Below are 25,443 nucleotides of genomic sequence, written 5' to 3'. Positions count from 1 at the left end.
TGAAATAATGACTAGAAAAGCCTATCTTCTTAAGGAGTTTTAGTTATACTGCGGTGAATCATCTCATCTAAAATCAATTAAAATCACACAAAAAAGTAAGCAAAAGACTATTATAAACTAGGTATAGTGCTATTCTCCCACGCTTATGTCAACTGTCTAATTCTAAATCAAGTTCTGAGATACATAAAACCTTTTGGGCCTAAATCATCATGTATCGGTGCTTCACTGAACACTGATACACAAACTTCAGAAGAAAAAACTAGTGTTGTTGTTCCAGCATCAACCCAAAATACTTTTAGATTGTGCCCGTCAAATGTCTACTATAAAGGACTTCAAAGGAGGCGATTACAACCCAAGGCAGAGATTAGAAAGCTAAAGCTGCTAGCTAGAGGGCTCTCAGCTGGGTGTCGTTACCTAGGCCAACCATCAGAGATCAATTGGCAAAAGCACGGTAAGACAACATGTTTTGAAGTTCGTGTAGATACTGTTTGAAAAACCAAAATTAGTGCACTAATTTAATGGGATTTCTCATCATAATTCTATCTGACCAGGGCAGCTAGCAATTATACAACACCTGGAATTCCCCTTAGCCCAAAGTTGTTTAATAACCTTTGTGTGACAGTGTAACAGCCATAATTGGGTTGGAGGCTTTGAATCCATAGAATTCTACAAAGTGAGGCTACAAAGCATTCCATATCAGATGATACTACATGATTCGAGTTCATATCAGTTATGTTCATTAATGGCGGACAATTAACAGATTGACTAATCAGTCATAACCTAGTTGAATCAAATCTACCCAAAAAACAACAAAAGGAAACCTGTCGAACCGGGATATGGATGACAACTTGTTAAGAATAAATAATAAGATTGAATCCAGCAACAAAAATGGAATCACCAGGATTGCAAATTTTTAAGAAAATCTGGGTTTGGGAATCACGAGGGTGCCAAACTGAAGAAAACTTATAGTTCATGGATATGCGGTTTATGGGTGATTGCCCTAAGACTTTGCACCCAACAACGGAATAGTTCATGGGGGTTTCCCTCGTTACCTGAAAAAAATAAAAAGATCGTAAGTTCAAGCTCACCTCTAGCAAGTCTACCATACTTGTAAATGTGAAGGAAACCATCAAGATCTATCTACAACAAATAATATTCAGGTACTATTTATTTCCCAAGACCTTCCAGTTACTGAACTTATAGAATTACATTTCTTTTATACAGAACTAGCTCCAACTTACTTCTAAGAGGATGAATTTTTCAACATATTAGCAGAGATTCACACAAACTGCCAACAAAAAGTACTTGATCCAAATGATGTAACCTTTAACAAAGTCCAGCTAGAGTTCCTACAGATAAAGCAGTTCCTATATCTTAGAGCACAAATTAAGCATTTTTACCAGGGAATACAACTTTGCTGAAACAATAATAACAACACTAATAAATAAAAATACTGGACATATTTATATATATTCCTTGGCATATATGCGTTCGCGTAAAGTATTTCTCCAGAATACTTCACCTAAAGAAGCTTTCCAATATTTTGCACCGACACTTTTTGGACAATCACCAAATTCAGTAAACACTTTACACTAACAAGAGACCAAAAATTTACAACAATAATCAGCACACGCCAAGTCAAGAGCCCATCCCTTAAAAGCTACTGCCCTTATTTCGGCATCCATAAATTACTGCCTGCATTGAATTAGAAATTAATTTGCAAACAAAAACAAAAGCATAAAAAGCCCAACCCTTGAAAGCAAGCAATTTCAGACAAAGTTCTACCACATAGCACTAACAAACAGCAAAAAATTGAAGCAAATTAAGAAAAAACAGAGCTAAAATCATACCAACCCCAGCACCCAAAAACCAAAAAGAAACAAAATACCCTTGAATTAGAAGCAAACATAAAGCTACAAGAACAGTTAATAGCATGCAAATAGGGCTGGTTGGTACCAAAAATAAACAAATAAAATTTGGTTGAGTAAACAAAAAGAGTGTTAGAGAGAAGAGACCTTCGTCTTCCAAGCAGGAGGAGCTGAGAGCTCTACAGAAGCCCCATCCACTTTGCTATCCATGTCTGCAACTGTAACCCGCAGAGAATTCACACACACACACAGCCGAAACACCCCAAGCTCTCCCCCTCTCTCTCTCTGTGTAAAAGGCCCGTGCTTGTGCTGTTTGTGCGCGTGTGGGCTAAAGGAGTGTTAACGAAACCGTTGGGAGCTTTTTTCTGTTTTTTTTAAATAAAAAATCTTTTCACTGTTAAATAAAACCGTCACAAAATTTATCAAGAAAACAATCACGAATTAGCTCCACCCCTAGGAGCGTGCTTTTTTATTAATGCCTGTCTAATCACTCAATTAAAAGCTAATTTTGCGTCGTAATCATTTTTTAATCTCTTTTTTCTGGGAAATAGCTTAAAATGCCATCTTTTTTATAATTTTAACTAAAAATACCATCCCTTCCCAATTTTTTTACAACTATCACCTATAAATACATTTTTATTGTGGAATGATTGTACCCATTTCAGTTTTTCAGAAATTGGGTTCTCTCTCAACTCTCTTGGCTCTATCTCTCTCTTCAGCCCTTCTCTTTCCCTCGTGTAACTCTCTCTCTCTCTCCGACGCAATCGTCTTTCTCCCTCAGCGGTGGCTATTCATCCAAGCTTAACTCCACGATTCACATCCACGAGGTACTGTTCATCTTCCTTGTCTTTGAAATTTGGGGTTTTTGTGAATTTGGTTTATGGTGTATGGATTTGTAAGAAATTGATTTAGGGGTTTCTTCGAAATTGGTTTTGGGTCTCAATTCTTTGTGCCCAAGTACTAATTAATACCAGTCATGGAGAATTGTCACTGAATGAAGCATCCGTGGAGAATTGTTGGATGAAAATATCTTTGCTATATTCATGCTACTTCCTCTTGCGGGTGGTTTATGTTGAGTTAATATTTAAATTTTAAAATGCATTCTTTTTTCAATTTTGATTTCAACGACGTTTTCTTCAAAATTGTTTGTGTGTAAATGCAAAATAAAGGCATAGATTCTAATTGGACTATTCATTTTGCCCAAAAGCATTCCTGATGCTTGATCTTTGTCAGTGTAACAATCATGTTATGGAATTATAAGTTTGCACATACAATTTGATGGTTGTCTAATTATATGTTTCATGTTTTGGAAAATTTCTGGTGTTTCTTGAAACCAACCATGGTTGACTAGTTCACATTCTCATTATCAATTTTTTTTTCTTTCCCAATTTGCTTTATCAGCCATATAGTATTGTGATTTTAATAATTATTTTTCTTATAGATGTTCACATATTAACTGGTGAAAATAATTGAACAGAGAAAATCCAATGATGCAGAAGTCGAGTCACTGCGAGAGGAATACCATCAAAGGGTTGCAACACTTGAAAGGAAGGTAGGTCTTCTCATAAAGTCTTGTTTATAATCGTACTTGGATTGATCTAGGTGTTATATGTGCCCCTTATGTTTTTGATGAAATTGGTACTTGCCTATTTTTAATTCAGCTCCTGATAATTGGAGGGGCTATGCCAACTTATGATTGCAGGTGTATGCTCTTACAAAGGAAAGGGACACGCTTCGGCGGGAGCAGAATAAGAAAAGTGATGCAGCTGCTCTTCTGAAGGAAAAGGATGAAATAATTAATCAAGTTATGGTTGAAGGTCTCTTTCTGTCCCTGTCTGTCTCTGTTTCTCTTGAGAAGCTCAATATGTTCTACATATTTTGTGCCTCATAATGAATTTCAACGTAGCCAATGTTCTATTGTGGATGCGAGGAGGGTTTCTTTATGCAATCATATCAATAATTATGGAAATTCCTTCATTTTTGCATTTTTATGTACCAGGTGAAGAGCTTTCAAAAAAGCAGGCTGCTCAAGAAGGACAGATTAGGAAATTAAGGGCTCAGGTATGCTAGCCGGTTTATTCATTGTCTGATTTTGTCATTCTTTAATCCTTTCACTGCTAGGTATTCTTATATTTTTTTCTCTGAATACTAGATCAGAGAGTTTGAAGAAGAGAAGAAAGGGTTGATTACTAAACTTCAGGTAATTCATTTATGTTGGAATCTTTAAAATTGTGGTTCTCTGATTTCGTTTGATAAAGACAACTCTTGACCAGCATATTGAAGAGCAATTTGGTTGCGGTCGTCTATTGGCTTGTATCTCATCACGACCTGGACAGTGGCTGTGCTGATGGGTATGTGACTTTATTTGCCTATGTCTGTTTCTAGTCAGCAGATTTGTCATAGGCATATTAGTGTAGTTACCATATTGCAAGGGCTGAAATCTGGGTGATATCAGCTTCTTTTTATTGTTGTTTTAAAGTGAGGTATGTATGGGTCTTATGAAATTTGTACAGAAATATATTGGAGGGCAAATAATTTTATTTTAGTTTTTTATTCCCAAATGATACCCAAAACATGTAAGCTTCACACTATGTTAATTTTTGCAGGATGGGAAAACATTGGACAACGAGCTGGAGGTTGTTGAGGGAATGAAGCTAGACAGGGGCTACATATCCCCTTATTTCATCACCAACCAGAACAATCAGAAATGTGTAAGTTTTAGTTTGACTCAGCGATAACTATGTCTTGAAACTGTTAGAGGGCTGCTTGTTAAAGTTAGCAGCACCTCAAGTCCCTTTTTGCTTGATGCTGATTATCTTCAAACTTGTGTATGTGCTGATAGGAATTGGAAAATCCTCTAATCATAATCCATGAGAAGAAAATCTCAAGTATTAATGATGTGGTTAAAGTATTGGAGTTGGTTTTGCATGTTAGCATTTTTCTGGTTATGTTCACTAGTTTCTTCGTTTTTACTATGAATTGGTTGACAAACTTTTGCTCCTTTTCAGAAGCAAAGATATTTGCATTTTGTTATATATTTCAGAACCGAAGTTATAAAAGAAAATGGTTTTCCTCTTTGCTAATTGAGAATCATGTGCAGTTATGATTTCAGATATGTAGATAACCTGTTGTTGCTGATATTGCTACACGGGAGGAGAACAGAACAACTTGGAAAATGTGCAAGAAGGGAGAGCTAACTCATACAACGAAGAACAAATTGATGAAGTTAAGATCAAATTAGTAGAATTTGTGAGCTCTCCATTATTTATAATTATAGGTGGGAAGTATGTATGTAATAGAGCAAAGATTGGTTGACTATGTAATAACAATTGAATTGTCAAGTTTTATGAAAGAAATAATTTTTGCTTCTTGGGATAGTACTGTTAGGGTTCGGTGGCGATTTATTTTCCATGTCTAAATTGTAGTCTGTAATGGATGTGTGTGTATTGTATGTAGATTGACTTAATATTGCTGTCCTATTGCATGTGTATTGTACTAATATTGCCTGTGTATTGTACTAATATTGTATGCATATTGCCATCGTATTGCATGTATATTGTAATGCTATTGCTATCGTATTGCCATTATATTGACCTAATATTGCCTCTCTAGTGTATGTATATTGACTACAGCTCATCAATGGGTTTACTGTTTGGGCCATATTGCATTCAAAAAGAAGACGAGGAGGAGAAAGAAACAACGTGCCTTTCAAAAACAGGCAGTCAGGTGCATCATAATTGCATCGTAAGACATTGTAAGAAATTATTTTAAAAAATAATAACAACTAAAAAATAATTTACAAAAAAAGGAAGGTATGAATAAAGAGACAGAGAGCGAATAAGGGGAGAAAGAGGCAGAACGAAGCTAGAGAGAGACAGAGAGAGAGCTGCGCTACAGAAAGAGAGCAAAGAGAGAGTTGCACTAGAGAGAGAGAGAGAGAGATAGAGAGCTGCGATAGACAGATACCAAAGAGAGAGAGAGATGTGCCAGAGAGAGAGAGCCGAGTGAGCTAAGAGAGAACAAAATTTCTGAACATGTGAAAAATCAGCAATAAGTGGACAATAATTATATTTTTATAGGTGATATTGTAATATTATTGCTATCGTATTGTGGTTATATTGCTTTAATATTGCCTCTATAGTGTACATGTATTGGCCTAATATTGCTATTATATCGTATGTCAATGGCCATTTGGTCTAATAACAGAGTCTCCACTTCGTTGAAAAGTAATCCTGAATTCGAATCTCATGGACACGACAATTGTTATCCATCCTTATATTAGCATGAATTGATGTTGACCTTTGAAATGATAGTTGGAGTTGCACATCGATTCATATTCAAAAGGAAAGTAATTCTCTCCCTCAATGAATCTTCGTTCAAAAGAAGGCAGCTATCAAATATTGGGTACAAAAATGCAAGGTCCACAGTAAATTAATTGGACACAAACCACATATTACAAAACTAGGATGATTTTTGGCATGCTTGAAAAGACAAGGGCCAAATACAACAAAAAAGAAAATCCATTCAAGCTTCACACTAAACATGGCTCAAGCACTCGACCATGGTTTCAATCCAAAACCTACCCAACAAGAGCATACCACGTGTCCATCATAACAGAAGATGGCATTTACAAAGCATGAACTGCAATATGTTTCTTTTTCTCCTAAACAAAATTGTTACTAAAATGGAACAAAAGATCCCTAACATAGAGCAATACAAGCAAAGATAGTCAATTGTCATACACATAAAATTAGTCCTCATCCATCCCTGCATGCTGATCTCTCTCACTAGGGCCACCTGCTGGTTTTGCCATTATAATCTGCAAGATAGTCAAAGCACTGTCAACAACCTTTTTTTAATGAAGGTATTAAACATTAAATAGGCTGCAATCAGATGGATTCATCATTTCTCACAGATTTTTAGCTAGCCAGAAAACCCCCAACATATAGATTTTCTATTTTTCAGATTCAGATTCAGATTTTTCAGGCTCTGCTACCACAGTCTCTGTTTCCTCCACCGTCGCAGCATGCTTATCATCTGTTTCTTCCTTGACAACTTCAGTTTCCTCCTTATCAGCCATCTGTTCAGTTGAAGAGTGTTGTAAAGTTTCTGTTTTGACCCCTTCCTTTGCCTCAACAGTAGAGAGTTTTTGTGGAGATTCAGATTCCCCTGATGATTTGTCAACCTTTGGCGGATGCTCTGAAGACTCAGCTTTCTGTGATGAATCAACACTACTTCCCTCATTTGTTTGTCCCATAAAAGATATAACAGGATCAAATAGCAATTTCCTTTCAGTAGACGAAGGCCATAATCCTGAAGCTGTCACACATATAGAGGGGACATCTTACTTTCAACTTTCATGCAAAAATAGAGAACACAGCATAACTACCAGAATTCCTTTTTTCCAAATAAATCCTATCATTGAAAACTCTGTTCTACCTGAAACGAAAAACACAATGCAATTACATACGCTAAAGAAATCATGATTTACAAGTAACGGAAATTCACTATGAGGCACAAAATATGTAGAACATATTGAGCTTCTCAAGAGAAACAGAGACAGACAGGGACAGAAAGAGACCTTCAGCCATAACTTGATTAATTATTTCATCCTTTTCCTTCAGAAGAGCAGCTGCATCACTTTTCTTATTCTGCTCCCGCCGAAGCGTGTCCCTTTCCTTTGTAAGAGCATACACCTGCAATCATAAGTTGGCATAGCCCCTCCAATTATCAGGAGCTGAATTAAAAATAGGCAAGTACCAATTTCATCAAAAACATAAGGGGCACATATAACACCTAGATCAATCCAAGCACGATTATAAACAAGACTTTATGAGAAGACCTACCTTCCTTTCAAGTGTTGCAACCCTTTGATGGTATTCCTCTTGCAGTGACTCGACTTCTGCATCATTGGATTTTCTCTGTTCAATTATTTTCACCAGTTAATATGTGAACATCTATAAGAAAAATAATTATTAAAATCACAATACTATATGACGGATAAAGCAAATTGGGAAAGAAAAAAAAATTGATAATGAGAATGTGAACTAGTCAACCATGGTTGGTTTCAAGAAATACCAGAAATTTTCCAAAACATGAAACATATAATTAGACAACCATCAAATTGTATGTGCAAACTTATAATTCCATAACATGATTGTTACACTGACAAAGATCAAGCATCAGGAATGCTTTTGGGCAAAATGAATAGTCCAATTAGAATCTATGCCTTTATTTTGCATTTACACACAAACAATTTTGAAGAAAACGTTGAAATCAAAATTGAAAAAAGAATGCATTTTAAAATTTAAATATTAACTCAACATAAACCACCCGCAAGAGGAAGTAGCATGAATATAGCAAAGATATTTTCATCCAACAATTCTCCACGGATGCTTCATTCAGTGACAATTCTCCATGACTGGTATTAATTAGTACTTGGGCACAAAGAATTGAGACCCAAAACCAATTTCGAAGAAACCCCTAAATCAATTTCTTACAAATCCATACACCATAAACCAAATTCACAAAAACCCCAAATTTCAAAGACAAGGAAGATGAACAGTACCTCGTGGATGTGAATCGTGGAGTTAAGCTTGGATGAATAGCCACCGCTGAGGGAGAAAGACGATTGCGTCGGAGAGAGAGAGAGAGTTACACGAGGGAGAGAGAAGGGCTGAAGAGAGAGATAGAGCCAAGAGAGTTGAGAGAGAACCCAATTTCTGAAAAACTGAAATGGGTACAATCATTCCACAATAAAAATGTATTTATAGGTGGTAGTTGTAAAAAAAATTGGGAAGGGATGGTATTTTTAGTTAAAATTATAAAAAAGGTGGCATTTTAAGCTATTTCCCCTTTTTTCTTGGGATAAATATGATAATTTTATTATGTATTTTTATTTTCAATAATAGTGACGAGGGTCGTCTTGTCACGTGTGCGTGAAACTCTCACCAATGATGTTTTTTAAACCATCTGACCCGTCACCCGCCCATGCTTTCACTTCTAGAAGTTCCCCTTTACTCAAACCATACAAAATTTAGCACATTTAAATATTATTTTTTTTAAAATTATATAATTTTTTTTTTTATAATAAAAAACCCAGCAAATTGGGAGATGAGAATAGAATCCCCATGTTTTCATCTAAGGGTCCTCAACTACTCACCCATTTACTCTTTTTTTGTCACAATTTCTGATTTATTTATGATTTCAATTATTCGAGAGTTTCATCTAACGGTCCTCAATCTACCTACCTACTTGTGTACTATTTTCTGGATAAATATGATTTAGTTCAACAAAAGAAATGGGCTACAATATAAGGCCCACATTATCACCAATCACTAGAGAACCCAAAGTCCAATGGATTAGTGTCTTTCCATTTTTGGCCCAAGTGAAGAGGGTAGGCACAAGAATTCGATAATGAGGGCCTTATATATGGCCCTTAGGTGAGGCCATATCCCTCAATCGTTGGATCGAATTGATTAGTCGTTGGATTGAATTAGTTAGTGAAGGGAATGTTGTGGGAATGGTGTTGGGTAGAGATTTCTAAAAACTCTACAACCAAACTTTGAGAGTATAAATCATCTAGCAAGCCATATCTAATATGAAATCAAAATAAGAGCGGAAGCATTAAATAAACTAGGGATTCAAGCAAGTATCATTTAGTCCCAATCTTTATAAGTCTATGAAAGTGTGCACCAAAGACTCTCTAAATCCTATTTGAGAGAAAGATAAGATGTTCATACCCTTGGAGCAAATCTTGAAACCAAGAATGGGGTTTAAGTAGAAGGAGTGGTCCCTTTGTTGTTGGCTCTCCCTTTAATGTTGATTCTCCACCTTGTAGCTCCCCAAATAGGTATAAAGATATACACCTCCCCAAAGCTCTTCACCAAGGATTGAATAGGATGAGAGAATGAGTAGACAACAAGTGAAGAGTGATGCTAGCACCCTTACTTGATGTGATAGATTCAAGGGGTTAGGGAGAGAGAGCTTGATGTTTTCTCTCTTCTAATTTCACCAACTTGAAAACCATAGGATGATAGGATGTCATAGCTACACACTTATAGGATCAAAAATATCACAAAAGTGACAAAATTGCCCTCCTGCCCTAGTGTAGATGCACCCCCCCTTGTGTGTCATCTTTTGTGCTATGTTAGTCCAACACATTAATCCTATAATGTGTCACATATGTGCCTAAGTCCATATGGTCAAACCCCTTTTGAATTTTCAAGTTATATGGGACCTTTAATTAAAGTTTCATAACTTTAATTGAATAATTAAATTAATCTAATCAATTTAATTACTCCAGTGACTTAACTAATTTAATCACTCACTTGTTCAACGAGTGTTGGTCCTAGTCATCCTTAGTTGACCGTGTCAAGTGTCGGGTCAACCGTTTGACATTTGACATTTGACTTTTGACTTTGACCTTTTACTTTCACATTGACTTTGACCAAGTCATAAAATCATTCATTCTCTTCTTAATTTCCCAATCGATTCATTTTCGGTGTGTGATCTTATAGGTTTTAATTATCGAGGCAGTGGGTATGAATGATTCACTCTGAATCAAGTGTGAATTGTATCCCTCCATACAATTCTCCATATTGGCGAAGGCTAATTATAATTAGTCCTTATAGGGCTTCCAGAAGCCATGAGTGACACCTAGTAGTATGTCATGGCTACCCAAGCTAAAAAGAATTCATTTAGATAACTTAGTCATTTTGTGATTACAACGCAATTCAATCCTTTTCTAATTCAATACTCTATGTCATATTCTCGAGATATGGTAAACTTGTGTCAAAATCTCTAATATGACATCTCTAGATTATATGATTCAATTTGATGAAATTGCAAACGTTTTTGTTTCAATTTTCATCCAATACTTTGGCCAAAGATTCACGAATCATATCTTTAGAGTATTTTCTCTTCCTACTAAGAGCAGAGATTCCTTGTAAGTAAGACTTCCATACAAGAATTCTAGAGTTGATCGCGTTCAGTGGACTCCATCTTTTATAGAGCATCTACACATCTGTCTCAGTGTCTCTACACGAATGACTTAAGACTAGTCATCCTCCCAATTGAGTAGACATAATGTGTACCAGTCTTTGCAGGTCACCATTGTCCAATTGGTGATCCTATGACCAGGAATATTTTAGGATACGATATTCATATGTATGGAAAGGTCTCATGCATCTAACTTCTTTAGACCACTTTCCATTTATATCTTAATCCATGGAATTGTTACTTTGTGTACGTTATGTATCTAAAGCAACATTCTTACCCCTTTGATTATTATTTATTATTTTCTTAGAATTATCCATTTTTATATTGGCTTGTAGGGCATATATCTAACAGTTAGCCTGATTCAATGGTTAAAAAATAGAATCTCACCTAAATGCCATATATAAGGGCCTCGCTGTAGAATGACTCAGCTTTTCTTATCCACTCACAATTTTCTTTTCTAGGGATTTTGCGGCTACCCAAATTTGTTCCAAAGTTCTCATTTTGTCCTTAAGTTGAAATAAAAGTTTTCATTAAGGATTTTATGTTAAAAATTGATTAAATACTTCAAATTTGAGACTCTTTTTTTTTTTTGTTGTTGGAAAATTTGAGACTTTGAATCGCATGATCACCGTCATCATACCACATGACCACCACCATCACCTTCACCCACAATCACCACCATCACCATTAATGGTGGTCCTAATGTGTTGGAGGCCCTAGGTGAACCACCAAAATGTGGCCTTTTCTACTCTTTGTATATATTTAAGTGATTTTTTTTCCGATAATTTAAAAAGAAAATTATATGAACTTAAAGTCACAATTGTAACCTAAAAAAAGAAACAAACAATATGTAATTCACATAAAAACTTTATAAAATGCATCAAAACATCACTTAAATATCACTAATCTTGCATTTTTCGATGCAAAAGTATAAATTAACTTTACATAATCAAAATTTTCTACTATGTCTTTTTCAATGGATAACTAACTAAGCCATTCAATCTTTCTTCAATTACCTTTTTTTTTTTTTTTCTTTTGTCAAAACCTCAACTGATATATGCTCTGCTATAGGAACTCTTAAATAGATCATCCTTGTATTTTATTTCTTACCTTATGCAACTGGGTTAACTTTTTATATATTAAATTTTGTCGTTCCACCAATTAATTGACTTAAGCTATAAGTTTAAATAATAATGGGCCGTTTATTGAATTTCTCTGTTTTAGTTTTGTAGTGAATAGTCGGGATTTTATTTTTACAATACTTGGGTCTAATTAACATAATATTAATATAGTATAATTTTTTTAAAAATAACATATATATGTATACATAGAGGTTTATACAAATTGGGGGCCCTTCTAATTTGGAGGCCCTAAGCGGCCGCCTTGTCCACCGTCATCGCATGACAGGGGCGGTCCTGGGGTAGTGCAAGTGGAGCCACCGAACAGGGCCCCCGATTCTTAAGGGCCCCAGAAAAAAAAAAATTTTATATTATATATATTAATATTATATGAATCGTATATATAATATAGCGTTTGAATATTTGCACAATAGCGTGTTCAGAGGAGTTAGTTGGAGTGCCAATCTATTTCGCACAGGGCCCTTAAAATCTAAAGAACGGCCTAATGATCACCATCATCATACCACATGACCATCATCATCACCTTCACCCACAATCACCACCACCATCATTATCGTCCCTACTCGACCACCACCACCATTATAGCCCCTACTCGACCACCATCCTACAAAAAACAAAAACATACTTTACTTACGATGCATTTCAAGTTCAGGGTTTTTGTTTTTTGTTTTTTCCTCTGAAACAACGAAGGATGGGAGCTATAGCTATTAGCTGGTCCTGTTCCCCATAAGTTTTGGTAAGTTTCAACATGCAGTATACAAACAACATATTTATATGAATATTTTTCTTTTTTGATGATGAACGTATATACATGCTATGCTATGTCCCGTGTGTGGTAGGTAGTTAATTATGTTGCACATTAATTGATCAAGTGTACGTCATTTGTCAACACACACAAAAAAAGTACATGTCATTTGATCAAGTGGACGTGAGATTTCTTTTTCAAGAACTCTATTTAAAGGACTACTTTGATTATCTACAAACAAAAATTGAAAATGACGACTTTGATGCCAAGTCCTTTTCCAGCTGAAACTCCATTGATGAAGACAGTAGGATCTGCTTTCAAATTCATTGATGAAGACAGTAGGATCTGTTTCATTAATTTAGGGTGTATATGAAAAACGTTAATGAAGAGTACTGCATATATATAGTTTTGGGTAGAAAATAATGACGAATAATGAAATGTTCACCAGAAGAAATTGAATGGTAAGAACTGATTTTAACAAGAATTGAATGGTAAGAAGAACTGACTTAATTAAGGTTTGTTAAACTTTTTCTTATTTTTTATTGTTTTCTCTCCACCTATAATTTGCTTTGGTTTGTGAAATTTTTGATTGTGTTCTCTCCACCTATAGTTTTTGGGTTTGTGAAATTTTGATTATTCTCTCTATTGTGTTTAATGGCGTTTATGTGTACTTTCAAATTCAAATTCAAATTGTAGCCCCACGTATTAGGTGAGTTTCTCTATAGAGCTCTCTAGGCGTTGCTAGGGTTTTACTAGGAGAGGTGAGATACGTGCAGACTTGAGGTTCCGACAGCCTTCTTTCTATGTTTACGGATATGATCTTAGTGAGACGAGGGGACTCCATCAGATGTAAGGCTCCTTTTCTCGTTTGCGGTTCAGAAGGTAGACTTATCTCTGTAGACTACGACCATTACGCTTCATTTGATGTAGAATACTCGCCTAATCCTTTAAGACGTAGTATTGTTTTTTTGTACTTGTAGCTCCTTTTCCTCGTTAATAAGATACAATCGTTGTTGTATTAAAAAAAAAATTAAAAAAAAACTACTTGTAAATAATTTATATATATATGTAATATATTTGATGTTTTGGCCCTTTTCATCACTGTCAGTCCCTAACGTGTATCAATCATCTACATATATTTGCTCATGATTATCTTCATTTTCAAACTATTATACATCATAATGAATGAATTAGTTCTGTTGTTGGGCTTTGGCCCCAATAAAATAATACAAATATACAAATGCTGATGGAAAATTAAATTCATGAAGGAAATAAATAAGCGACTGATGCCTCCCTCTATTTTTTTAATGGGAGTATTTTTATTCATCATATTAATTAAAGATGTATGTTGACGATAACTCTTAAAGTTTGACACATATCCCGACATTCTCTGTCCCTTTTAATTTCTTTCCTCCCCCTCTCTCTCTTCTCTCTCCATTACTCTGTATCTCTCTCCCTCAGTTTAAATTTTGATGATAAACTTTTTGTTATCTTAGTATGATTAGATTGATGAATGAAATTTAAATGCATATTAGTTCAGAAAAAAATGACACAATCTTCCCATCTTTCTTTTTGTTATTAGGAACCAACCAAAGTAAATAAAGTAAATATCTTATTGCTAATCGAATACTATAAAGAAGTTGCATCTGCATGCAAATGGATACTAATAGTAATTCATTAATAAATTAAATATGATTACATGGAAAGAAAGAGAAACTTTTTAATGCGAATTCTGGAAATCCGAATTGAGGCGAAGGGTGAGAGAGGGAGAGATGCAGAGTGTGGGGAATAGGAGAGAGAGAAGAGTCGGGGGAGGGAGGGGGAGGAAATAAATCAAAAAACGTGCGTAGCTTTTATTTACGGAAGTAGGTGACTTGTTTTCAGAAGAAAAGTTTCAAGGAGAGAGCAGAGCAGGCTTTTCAGAGAAAGAAGAAGACAAGGTTGCGATAGAAAGACGTATTGCTTTAAACACATTGGCCCACACGAAGAGCAAAACCCAGACTTCCCAATTGACAAAGAAAGATATATCAAGAAGAACTGCGGCGCCACTGAGATGGTGTTGATCTGGCAAAGGCGATGAAGAAGGGGCGGTGGTCCAGTGTGACCGACAACTGAAGATTCTGATAGTTAATGCATATCTGAAGTAATTAAAAATTGACGTGTCATATGTTGACGAGCAAAAGTTGATAAATAAAGTAAGTGCCGTAGCATGTAATAAATTAACATCATTTTAGTCCCAATATAAATAGTGAATCACTCTCAATCTTCTCACTACTACACTTTTAGAGAGACATGGGAAAGTCTACTCATGACTGTGTTGCGTCGTCCGGCGTGAAGAAAGGTCCATGGACTCCGGCAGAGGACCAAAAGCTCTTAGCTTTCGTTCAAAAACATGGTCATGGAAATTGGCAATCCTTGCCTCAGAAAGCTGGTCAATTTCTATAACTAACTCTTCTTTCATAGCTTTCCAATCATTTACAATTTCTCAGCCTGTTTTGGGTAACATATATTTCTTTTTACGGGAGTTTTGGGTAACATATTTGTTAGCTCATATTTGGACACAGTCGATAAGTTTTTTTTTTGGGGTCTGAAGTCAGTAAATGTTAAGACTAGGGTTTTTTTGGAACTTGGACTGTTTTAAAAATAAATAAATAAAACATATATAATGATAATAGGTCTTCAAAGATGCGGCAAGAGCTGCAGGCTAAGATGGAGAAACTACCTACGACCTGATATTCAGAGGGGAAATTTCAGTTTGCTGGAAGACCAAACCATCATTCAACTTCATGCTCTTTTAGGCAACAGGCAAGTACATCACATGCAATATTTTGATTTATACGCATATATGCATTTTAGATAGTACTCTCATGTTTCATCCCAACTACTTGGAATTCTTTCTTATTTTTCTTTCTGCCATACTTTATCATAATATACTATCTGCTAGAGAGTGTTTAGCCATTTTGATCGATGTATTGTCATGAGGTGGAGTATGGTTTCCTGAGTCTCGGGGTTTTGGAATGTATTTATGCATGCATGGTATCAAGCCCGGTCTCCTCATCATGTAGCCCGTTCTCCTCGACTATAGGGTCGAGGAGAACATGCTTGACACCATGCATACATAAATATACCCCGAAAGCCCAAGACTCAAGAAACCATACTCCATCTCATGAAGATATATCGATCAAAATGGCTATAAGGAGACTCCCTGTAATTGCTTATAAAACCTAGACAAACCTAGTGATTTATTAATGAAAGTTCAACACATGTCATCACAAGCCGAACAGTGGCGGAGCCACCTAAGGACCACGGTGGGCTCAGGCCCCCTCTCCTATTTTTTTTATTTTAAAATATTTTTACTTATATATGTGTACATTTGTTGCTTTTTGGACCTCAACCCAGTAAAATTTGTGACCCCAACTGATGTCATGGTGCTTTTTATGAATTTCTAGCTCTGCCATTGAACTCGAGGTGTTACTATTACATACTATACCAATTTACATTACCTAATACCATACACTAATCTATAATCAAGAATATAATATCGACTAAGTACTAGGTATATGAGAAATTTGAACTGTATCAAACAATCTCTATATATTATACATAACACTTCTATATGCATATGTGTACACATTATATGTATGTTTGGGATGTACTGCTCTTTTGTTAGGATATTTTTGGATATTTTTTTTATTTTATAAAAAAACTCACTTTAATTATGATACTGATATTGTGTTCCATGTATATGAGCTAGGTGGTCGGCTATTACTGCGCACTTACCAAAGAGAACAGACAACGAGGTCAAGAACTACTGGCACTCTCGTCTCAAGAAACGACTGGCCTTGAAAGGCTATGACCCTGTAACCCACAAGCCTAAGACTACCATCTTTGGCTTCGCCAATGGTTCAACTGATGACCCAAAGACCGGCTCAAACCTCAACCACATAGCTCAGTGGGAAAGTGCCAGGCTTCAAGCAGAAGCCAGATATGTGAGAGATTCAGAATTACACAAACAAGCTTATCATCCTTATTACAATAATGATATTTCTGCTGCCTCATCAATATTATTAGGTCATAATAAGGACTTTGGGCCGACTGATCAATTATTTGGACAAAACGCACCGCAATGCCTCGACATATTGAGAGCCTGGGAAAGCATGTTAATGTCAAATTACTCAAAAGCTGCAGGCGGCCAAGATCATGTTAATTCATTTGGTAATCATCTTGCTGGTGATTTCGAGCCTCCGATAATATCTGCAATATCAAGCAATGGATCATCATTGATGGATTGTTTCTTTCATGAACCAGTAGGGCAATGTTTTGATGAAAATTATGGCACTAGTATCACTGAACCATTCGCGACAGTCCACCACAAAAATAATGGGGCATGCTTGGAGGACTTTGGACTTTGGGAAATAATCATGCAAAGGAAAAAAACAATTGTCTGATATCGGGAATTAGTATGTAGTACTAGGTATTGTAAATTGGTACTCAATACCACTATCGGATTTATGTTGTAGTTTGGTAACATGCAATAAAATTTGATTTCTCTCTTATCTTTATGTGACAGCAGTATATGGTTAAATATGTTGACGTGAGTTAACTTAACAAATCATTGAGCTTTATGTGCTTGTAGTATATGTGGTTAAATAATTAATTCACTCGTGTTATAATTCGTATATATTTATTATATATTATATTCTAAAGTATAATTTGTCACTTATCCAAATTATATTATGAATTAGTGCGTAACACAATGATACTCTTACACTAAGCCCTTTACACTTGAGTTCGGTACCAAGCACTCTAAATTAGAATTGTATGGAGAAAAAAAAAAACAAAGGTCAAAGGAGCAGTTGCCCTTTGAAATAACAAGAAAACTTAGAAACAAAAAATATTACCTGAAGGCAATTAGGCTTCTGGATATATTTATTTATTAGTGATGTGATGATCGTAATACAGTTAAATATTAACCCAATCTGATTGAGGAGCGAGGCCTTCTAGAAGTATTTGTTTCTGCTTGTGGGAACAGTGGTGAATGTAGATCTTAGCATGATAAGGATACTATACATTTTTCGATACAAGCGATATTCTACTTTAATTCAATCTAAATAACGGGTAAGGGAAATCAAGCTCGAGTGCAGAATAAAAAGCACATCCATTTTAACCAACTTGACTAAGTTCATATCGGTATACTAAGTTTTCTTGAAGATGGGCTGGAATTTGGTCATCAAAAGATATTTCACAAGTGTTTGCTTTCCATGCGGGGCAGACGACTCCTTTTAAAGCGATAGACTTGTGATAGGCATTTAATATCTGATACAAGTTTTCCTGGTTGTTGATGCAGACCCCAACACTAGTCTTGGTTTACCTAACTTCTCTACTTTGAAAAGAAAATTTTCTTTTTATTTATTAATGTGACACACTTAAGATTTTAGGTTTTAAGTATAAGATAACCCAAAATCTTACACCCTAAATAATCGATTATGTAAATAAATACATGACTCGCCTGAAAATTGTCATTAAATCAAAACTTTAAAAAAAAAAATTGAGTAGAAATGAAAATTTCTCAATGCATCTCCATTCTCGGCATGATGTCTAGAGAGCAACTACCCAATTAACCTCAATAACATTAGAGATGAAAAATAATAATCTATATATATAAAGCAAAAGGCAGAGAATGGTGAAACATTCAAAATACCAGAAAATGCCCTTGGTTAATGCAAACATTAAGAATTCAAATTATTAATTAAATGAGGATAATATGGTAAATTCACACTTTTTCATATTTAAAAAAATTAAAAGAAAAAGAAAAAGCAGATAATGGATCCTATTTTTATGGAACACAACTACCCATTATCTTTTTTAATTCTAAAATAAATTTACTTATTTTTTTTAAAAAGCCTCTCGCAAGCGCGGAAGCGCATGCAGAGAGGCTAGTAATAATAAAGAAAATTATGGGAAACTATACAAAAACCACACGGACCATGAGGACACCAATGCAAATACAACTTTTCTCAACAAGTCACAACGATTGCATTAATGTTCACACCTACAATTTACAAAGACAGTTGAACACGTGCAATTTATACTTTTTACTTTGAAAAACAATGAAAAGGAGAAAAAGCGGAGCATGAGAGTTGTGGACAAGTTGCGTACACACAGCAAAAACATAATTATATTACAATCTGCCCTGCCATTTCCTCTCACTGCTTCACTCACTCTCTTGCAAATCGGGAGAAGAACATAGATTCGATCAATATTCCCTCCAAGAACCCGCATCTGCAAATCCATTCGTTTCAGCTACCAATTAATGTGGTCAGTCATATTCTTTTCTGCTGCGTTTTGCTTGGTTATAGATTTTCACAGTGTCAGCAAAGAAAACCCATCAATTATCAGCAATGATTCTCTTACTTTTGTAGTTTGTTTGTTGTGAATTTTGTTGCTGTATTTGCTTTTCCTTTACATGCATAAGATATAGTTTGTGGTAGAAAATTTTTCTTCCTTGTTTGCTGTTTCACTCCATATGACTGAGCTTTATGAAATTAGACTACTTTGTGTTCATACCTCTTATAGGTTGAATCATTGTTCAACTGAAGATTGATCTTTCTTTGCTTTTCTTTTTCTTTCTTTTGTTGGTGTTAGGTGTATCAGTTCCCAGCAATTCAATCTTAGCCATAGCCATACAGCTAAACACACAGAAATTTCCAGGGTCTCAGTTTTTCCCTTGTTTTAATATGGTTTTTCACATTAATTTACCCCAAGCCCTGAAATTGTGGTAAAGAACAATATTTCTGGACCCAATTTGGGCAATTCCAGGGAATTGGTGAAGTTAATTATGGCTTTGTTCCAATTGAGAACCTTGTGTTTATGTCTCCTCCTCCTTGTGTTCAAAACCTGCATAGCCGGCCAACAACATAAAGATCGGATTTATCCTGGGTTCCAGGCATCTCAGATGGATTGGAGTGATAATGGGGGGCTGTTCCTGCTTTCCAACAACTCGGCTTTTGCCTTAGGATTCTACCAAGCCCTTGATGTCAAGTTGTATTTACTTGTAGTCATTCACTTGGGCACTTCTAAAGTGGTCTGGACTGCTAATAGAGGCTCACTAATTTCAAATTCTGATAAGTTTGCCTTTGACAAAAATGGGAACGCCTACTTGAGAAGCAGTAACAATTTGGTTTGGTCTACAAACACAACAGGAGAAGTAGTTTCAGCCATGCAGTTGCAGGATTCAGGAAACTTGGTATTGCTTGGTGACAAAGGAAGCATTCTTTGGCAGAGTTTTAGCCATCCTACTGACACTCTTTTACCTGGCCAGGAGTTCTCAGAAGGAATGAAGCTCAAAAGTTTTCGCAATCGCAATAACGTGTCTCATTATCTTGAAATTCAGTCAGGGGAGCTGGTCTTATATGCAGGATATCAAATTCCACAAATCTATTGGTCCATGGCAGATGACAGCAGGAAAAGCAATAACAATGTCAGTGGCAAGATTCATTCTTTGTCTCTGGTGTCCAATTCATGGAATTTCTATGGTGCAAATGGATCCTTACTTTGGCAATTTGTCTTCTCTGACAATAAGGATCCAAATGCCTTCTGGGCTGCTGTTTTAGGATCTGATGGTATAATATCGTTCTATAATTTTCAAAAGGGAAAGTCTGTTGCTGCTGAAGCAACTAAGATCCCACAAAGTTCTTGCAGCACTCCTGAGCCTTGTGACCCCTACTATGTGTGCTATTTTGAGAATTGGTGCCAATGCCCTTCACTTCTCACCTCACGCTTTAATTGCAAACCTCAAGCACTCCCAACCTGTAATACCTCCAAAAGTTCAGTAGAGCTCTTATACGTTGGTGAGAAGCTTGATTACTTTGCACTTGGTTTTAGCACACCCTCTCTGAAATCCAATCTGAGTTCCTGCAAAGAAGCTTGCCTTGGTGATTGTTCTTGCCTTGTGCTGTTCTTCGAAAACAGTTCTGGACATTGTTTTCTGTTTGACCGGGTAGGGAGTTTTGAACGCTCCGCAGCAAATTCTACTGGATACATCTCTTTTATGAAGGCCTTGAGGGATGGAAGCCCTGTAAAGGAAGGCAAGGGAAATAAAAGCAAGCGCATTTTGTTACTCATGGTCATTTCGGTTGCAACAATCTTGGTTATTGTTGGTCTAGTTTATGTAGGATTCTGGTACTACCGCAGGATGAGACTATTGGAATATTCCCAAGAAATCTTGGAAGAGGATAAATTCTTGGACAGTCTTTCTGGAATGCCTATTCGCTTCACTTACGGCGATCTTAGCAGAGCAACTAAAAATTTCTCCAACAAAATTGGCCGAGGAGGGTTTGGTTCAGTCTACCTAGGTGTGCTTCCAGATGGCATCCAACTGGCTGTGAAAAAATTGGAGGGCGTTGGCCAGGGGAAGAAAGAGTTTAGAGCTGAAGTCACTATTATTGGGAAAATTCGTCATGTCCATCTGGTCAAGCTCAGAGGTTTCTGTGCAGAAGGGCCTCACAGACTTCTTGTTTATGAGTACATGGGTAAAGGGTCTTTAGATAAATGGATATTCAAGAACAACAAAAAGGATGAATCGTTAGATTGGAATACAAGATTCAGTATTGCCTTGGGGACAGCAAAGGGGTTGGCTTATCTCCATGAAGAGTGTGAAGAAAAGATTGTCCATTGTGATATAAAACCTGAAAATGTTCTTCTTGATGACAATTTTGTTGCCAAAGTTTCAGATTTTGGTTTGTCCAAGCTAATGAACCGGGAGGAAAGCGGTGTACATACGACGCTGAGGGGCACAAGAGGGTACCTTGCACCAGAATGGATCACCAATTATGCCATATCCGAGAAGAGTGATGTATACAGTTATGGGATGGTCTTGCTTGAGATCATTGGTGGAAAGAGGAATTTTGATCCAGGGGACAGTTCTGCGAAGGGCCACTTTCCTTCTTATGCCTTTAAGCTGTTGGAAGAGGGAAATATGAAACAGTTCCTTGATCCAAATCTAGATGTTGATGAAAATGATGAAAGAGTTTTAAGTGCAATTAAAGTTGCATTATGGTGTATTCAAGATGAGATGCAACTAAGACCCCCAATGACTAAAGTTGTCCAAATGCTTGAAGGTCTTTGTACTTTACCCCCACCGCCGATATCCCCCTCTGTGTCAGGCCCTCATTTTAGTTTCTTACAATGGAGCAGCAAAGACGCTACTTCATCATCAGGACTCAGTAATTACAACAGTGATATACTCATGTCAGACATTCGGCTTTCAGGGCCAAGATGATAGAAGAAAATTTTATGACTGGTGATGTATGCAAGGGGTTTTAAGCTTTCCAGGATGAAAGGTAGTGTGTCAGCTTAAGCATTATTGATTGACCAAAAAAAAAGCTTATGTATCATTGACAGTAAGGCCTTTATATAGCTGCTCATCAAGTTTTTAATTTTGAAGTTTCATGACTTCTGGTTTTGTTATGGTTTTTGTTATGAATCTCAAAAACATGACTCTTCATTATGTGCTATGGCTGGTAGTTTTGATCCTATAGCAGCTCCAAAGTGATATTTTAATGCTTCTTCAAGCTGGTATCCTTGTGTGCTTGATCTAGCCTCCACAGATTCTAAGCTAGAAAAACATTGGGGTTTCTTTGTCCCAAAGATCCAAAATCAACACAAAACTGAAACTATCAACTAGTCGAATGCCCGTTTATCAGTCTTGCCACACATTTCACAGAGAGATGAAGCTTATAATAAGGTTGATTATGAAGATCTGCATATTTTGGGATCAAGGATATCGCAGCAGAGTTCAAACTCTTTTCTTTTGTTTTTCTTTATAATAAAAAATGGCTACATAATCAGTATCAATGCGGCCTCATTTTAGATACCTTAAACATCCAAGGATCAAACTATATGGAGAACACGGCAAAGAGGCCCATATAAGTTCCTAATCCAGGAAAAACTGAATTTGGAAAAGAACGAGGGATTTTGACAAAATTCAGAATATGTAAAGAGTATAGCCGCGCGGCTATACTCTTTAAATATATTATGGAGTTAAAAAAACTATGCAACATTTTGAAACGAATCAGTTGTCTTTTCTTTTCTTTTTTTGTAATGTTCGCCAAAATTAGGAAGGGGGATAAAGGTTTTCATACATACAATATCAATATGTCATAGGGATTCAACCTTGTTCGCAAACTTATCGGTTGTCATCAAGCAAATTGTTGGTGTGATAATCTAGCAAATTGTTGCACGGTAATGATATTTGTGATAATCTAAAGAATTGCTTAAGCCACAAAATGGCAAAAATTTCATCATGAAGAAGCATCCTGATAATCAAAACAACCAAAGACTGAAGAGCACCACCGAGGTTAAGGTCATATTCGTAATAACCTAGTATTCTGAAAATAAATCAAAAATAAAAAAAAATCTCCAGGGCATAGGCTTAAGTTCAGGACTTTTTTGGACCAAAAAAAATTGTTCAGGATTTTCCTGATTCATAAACCTGTTTGCCTTGATGTTCAGCATATAGTTTTGGGTTATTTGTTGCAATGGTCTCTTAATATATTCGAAGTTACATTTTGATCACTCAACTCAAATATTAGTTGCAGAAGTCACTCAATTGGGTGTTGTGTTGCACCATTAGTCCCTATCGTCAAGTCTCTCTAACGATAGGAACTAATGGTGCAACACAACATCTAATTAAGTTACCTCTATAACTATTTTTTGGAGTTGAGTGACCAAAATATAACTCCGAGTATAGTTGAGGGATCATTGATACAAATAATCCTAACTGAAACGTCACATTTACCCATCAATAATCTAAGGGGTTAATCGTTTTATTAGTTCCTGAATTTTGATCCGATTTGCATTTGAGTACCTCAATTTTCAAAATGGTTCATGTGGTCCTTTAACTTTAATTTTGTTTGGACAAATGGTCCTGCCGTCAATTTTGTTAACTTTTTCTGTTAAATGTAAGGACAAAATGGTATTTTTATATTAAAACAAAAATAAATAAATAAATAAATTATATCTTTAAAATAACAATAAGTTTATTTCCCTTTTTTTTTTTTTCTAAAACTGACGGTGTTTACCTCTCCTCTATCAACTCTTTTGACTTATCTTCCTTCCTTCTCTCATGTCTTCCACACCCATTTCTTTGTGTTACGATATTTTTCCAGTCAGTTGAATATGAATGGATTTTAGCTAGTAATATTTTTCATTGTGATTTGTGAAGAAGCCCCTTAATAGATAGAATATACTGCATCAATCAAAATCTTATGAGAAAGTTAGGGTATTCTCTAATAAGTATTTAAGTTAATGATTGATTATATATTTCTAATCTCGGTTGTTGGATTGCATCTAAGTGACTACCAACACATTTAATGAATACATATGTAATCCAATGACCAATATTAGAAGTATGTAACTAATCCTTAACATAAAATACTTATTGTAAAATCTCCCGAGAAAGTTTGCTTTAAAAGTCATGAAAAAAGCACAAAGCTATTGCAAGTTGCAAATCTACTTCAATCGATAGATTTTAAATTTCAATTACACTACTGAAACATCAGCCGAAATTGATCAGGAAAATACCCCATTGATTGTTGCACTACCCATCGCCAGCAAACTATGGAATATGTGAGGAAGAGGAAGAAAGTACAATTTGCCAAATTAACAATTCATTACCCCGCGACTTGGGATTGAACACATGACACATTGAAGTAGAAGAAGAAGCCAAAAGCAAAAAAAAAACAAAGAAGAAAGATCAGGTTACAAAGAGTGAGAGAGAAGCAAGAGAGCGGTAGGCTGAACCTACGATAGAGATGGAGGGATTTTTTTTTTTTTCTTCCCTTTTGTCAAAGGAACTAACAGCGTCAGTTTTTTAAAAGGAAACAAATCTATTGTAGCTGATGTGGCGTAGCTATAAGCATTAGATTAGTTGAATGGTCCAAATTTTATAAAATGCAAGTAAATGTACCAAGTTTAAATGCAGAAACTCGGAATTCTGGATGGAGATCCTCTTCTTGAATTTTATCTGCTAGAATTTACTTATTTTTTCTCCTGCACACGCCACCTCACTAAAATTCAATCTAAGAGATATAAGAAGTAGAGAGAAAATCTAAACATATCATATGCTTTGCAAAGGTTTTTTCTTATCTTTTTACCGAGATAGTGTTGGAGAACAATCAGTATAAAAATCAAATAACAGAATAATAACAAATCAAAATATGTTATATATATATATAATCAAATCAATACAACAGTAGAATAAATTTACAGAACACTGACTTGGATTGATGATAGAGTCCTGCAAAGTTGCAGTGTCCTTTAGACAGTATTTCTCATCTACCCTTGTGCTTTAGTTCGATAGGAGTCTGTCCACAAGAATTAAATTATCACAAATCAAAGCCTAAGCATTGTTGGCTTTGATTTCTGGCGAACAATAATATGATTTCTCTTAGGAAGTGTTTACGTGTGAGAATGATAATGCTGTTGAAAAATTATTTTTTCTGGTTTGGATGAATTGTCAATATATAGAAGTCTGACACCTCTTCATTCAATAATTACATTAACTGTTTAACATATTTGAATTTTAGCTAATGATTTTATCTTAAAAACGAATTTCTAATTAATAAAAAATAAATTGTTAATTAAATCAACAAGGCAAGTGTATTTTGCCTATACAAACTCCAACACACAG

At 35.6% G+C, this 25,443-nt stretch overlaps 3 protein-coding genes and 4 long non-coding RNA genes across 10 annotated transcripts; 5 read left to right on the top strand and 2 right to left on the bottom strand.

The window, feature by feature from the left end:
* On the bottom strand, positions 838-2,236 carry LOC109948189. Its single transcript, XR_002270792.1, has 2 exons — positions 2,016-2,236; positions 838-1,052 (listed from the first exon to the last, which is right to left on the bottom strand). It is a non-coding gene; the product is annotated as an uncharacterized LOC109948189 (long non-coding RNA).
* On the top strand, positions 2,609-3,673 carry LOC109948274. Of its 2 annotated transcripts, none has more exons than XR_002270889.1 (3): positions 2,609-2,695; positions 3,346-3,420; positions 3,571-3,673. It is a non-coding gene; the product is annotated as an uncharacterized LOC109948274 (long non-coding RNA). The 2 variants fall into 2 exon arrangements; XR_002270888.1 differs by having other exon boundaries at positions 2,613-2,695; positions 3,310-3,420.
* On the top strand, positions 3,865-4,071 carry LOC109947852. The gene is made up of 2 exons (XR_002270622.1): positions 3,865-3,929; positions 4,021-4,071. It is a non-coding gene; the product is annotated as an uncharacterized LOC109947852 (long non-coding RNA).
* LOC109948256 lies at positions 4,167-5,243 on the top strand. Its single transcript, XR_002270873.1, has 3 exons — positions 4,167-4,219; positions 4,475-4,579; positions 4,711-5,243. It is a non-coding gene; the product is annotated as an uncharacterized LOC109948256 (long non-coding RNA).
* On the bottom strand, positions 6,199-8,582 carry LOC109947845 (golgin candidate 5-like). Of its 2 annotated transcripts, XR_002270618.1 has the most exons (5): positions 8,437-8,582; positions 7,715-7,825; positions 7,450-7,564; positions 6,782-7,187; positions 6,199-6,687 (listed from the first exon to the last, which is right to left on the bottom strand). XR_002270618.1 is itself a non-coding variant. In XM_020559059.1 (4 exons), exons 3-4 carry the CDS (start codon positions 7,457-7,459, stop codon positions 6,823-6,825), a joined length of 375 nt encoding a protein of 124 aa, XP_020414648.1. In that variant the 5' UTR covers positions 7,460-7,564; positions 7,715-7,825; positions 8,437-8,582; the 3' UTR covers positions 6,199-6,822. The 2 variants fall into 2 exon arrangements, 1 of the variants encoding a protein (XP_020414648.1); XM_020559059.1 differs by having other exon boundaries at positions 6,199-7,187.
* On the top strand, positions 15,045-17,200 carry LOC18782360 (transcription factor MYB32). The gene is made up of 3 exons (XM_007216195.1): positions 15,045-15,183; positions 15,428-15,557; positions 16,507-17,200. The coding sequence occupies exons 1-3, from the start codon at positions 15,045-15,047 to the stop codon at positions 17,198-17,200; spliced, it is 963 nt and encodes a 320-aa protein (XP_007216257.1).
* On the top strand, positions 18,878-22,319 carry LOC109948307 (G-type lectin S-receptor-like serine/threonine-protein kinase SD2-5). Of its 2 annotated transcripts, none has more exons than XM_020560903.1 (2): positions 18,878-19,070; positions 19,407-22,319. In XM_020560903.1, the coding sequence occupies exon 2, from the start codon at positions 19,591-19,593 to the stop codon at positions 22,030-22,032; it is 2,442 nt and encodes an 813-aa protein (XP_020416492.1). In that variant the 5' UTR covers positions 18,878-19,070; positions 19,407-19,590; the 3' UTR covers positions 22,033-22,319. The 2 variants fall into 2 exon arrangements, with proteins under 2 accessions (XP_020416492.1, XP_020416491.1); XM_020560902.1 differs by having other exon boundaries at positions 19,398-22,319.

The sequence above is a fragment of the Prunus persica genome, chromosome G3 (genome assembly GCF_000346465.2).
Source record: "Prunus persica cultivar Lovell chromosome G3, Prunus_persica_NCBIv2, whole genome shotgun sequence".
Taxonomy (NCBI): Eukaryota; Viridiplantae; Streptophyta; class Magnoliopsida; order Rosales; family Rosaceae; genus Prunus; species Prunus persica.
This window is presented reverse-complemented; position numbering and strand designations above follow the sequence as displayed.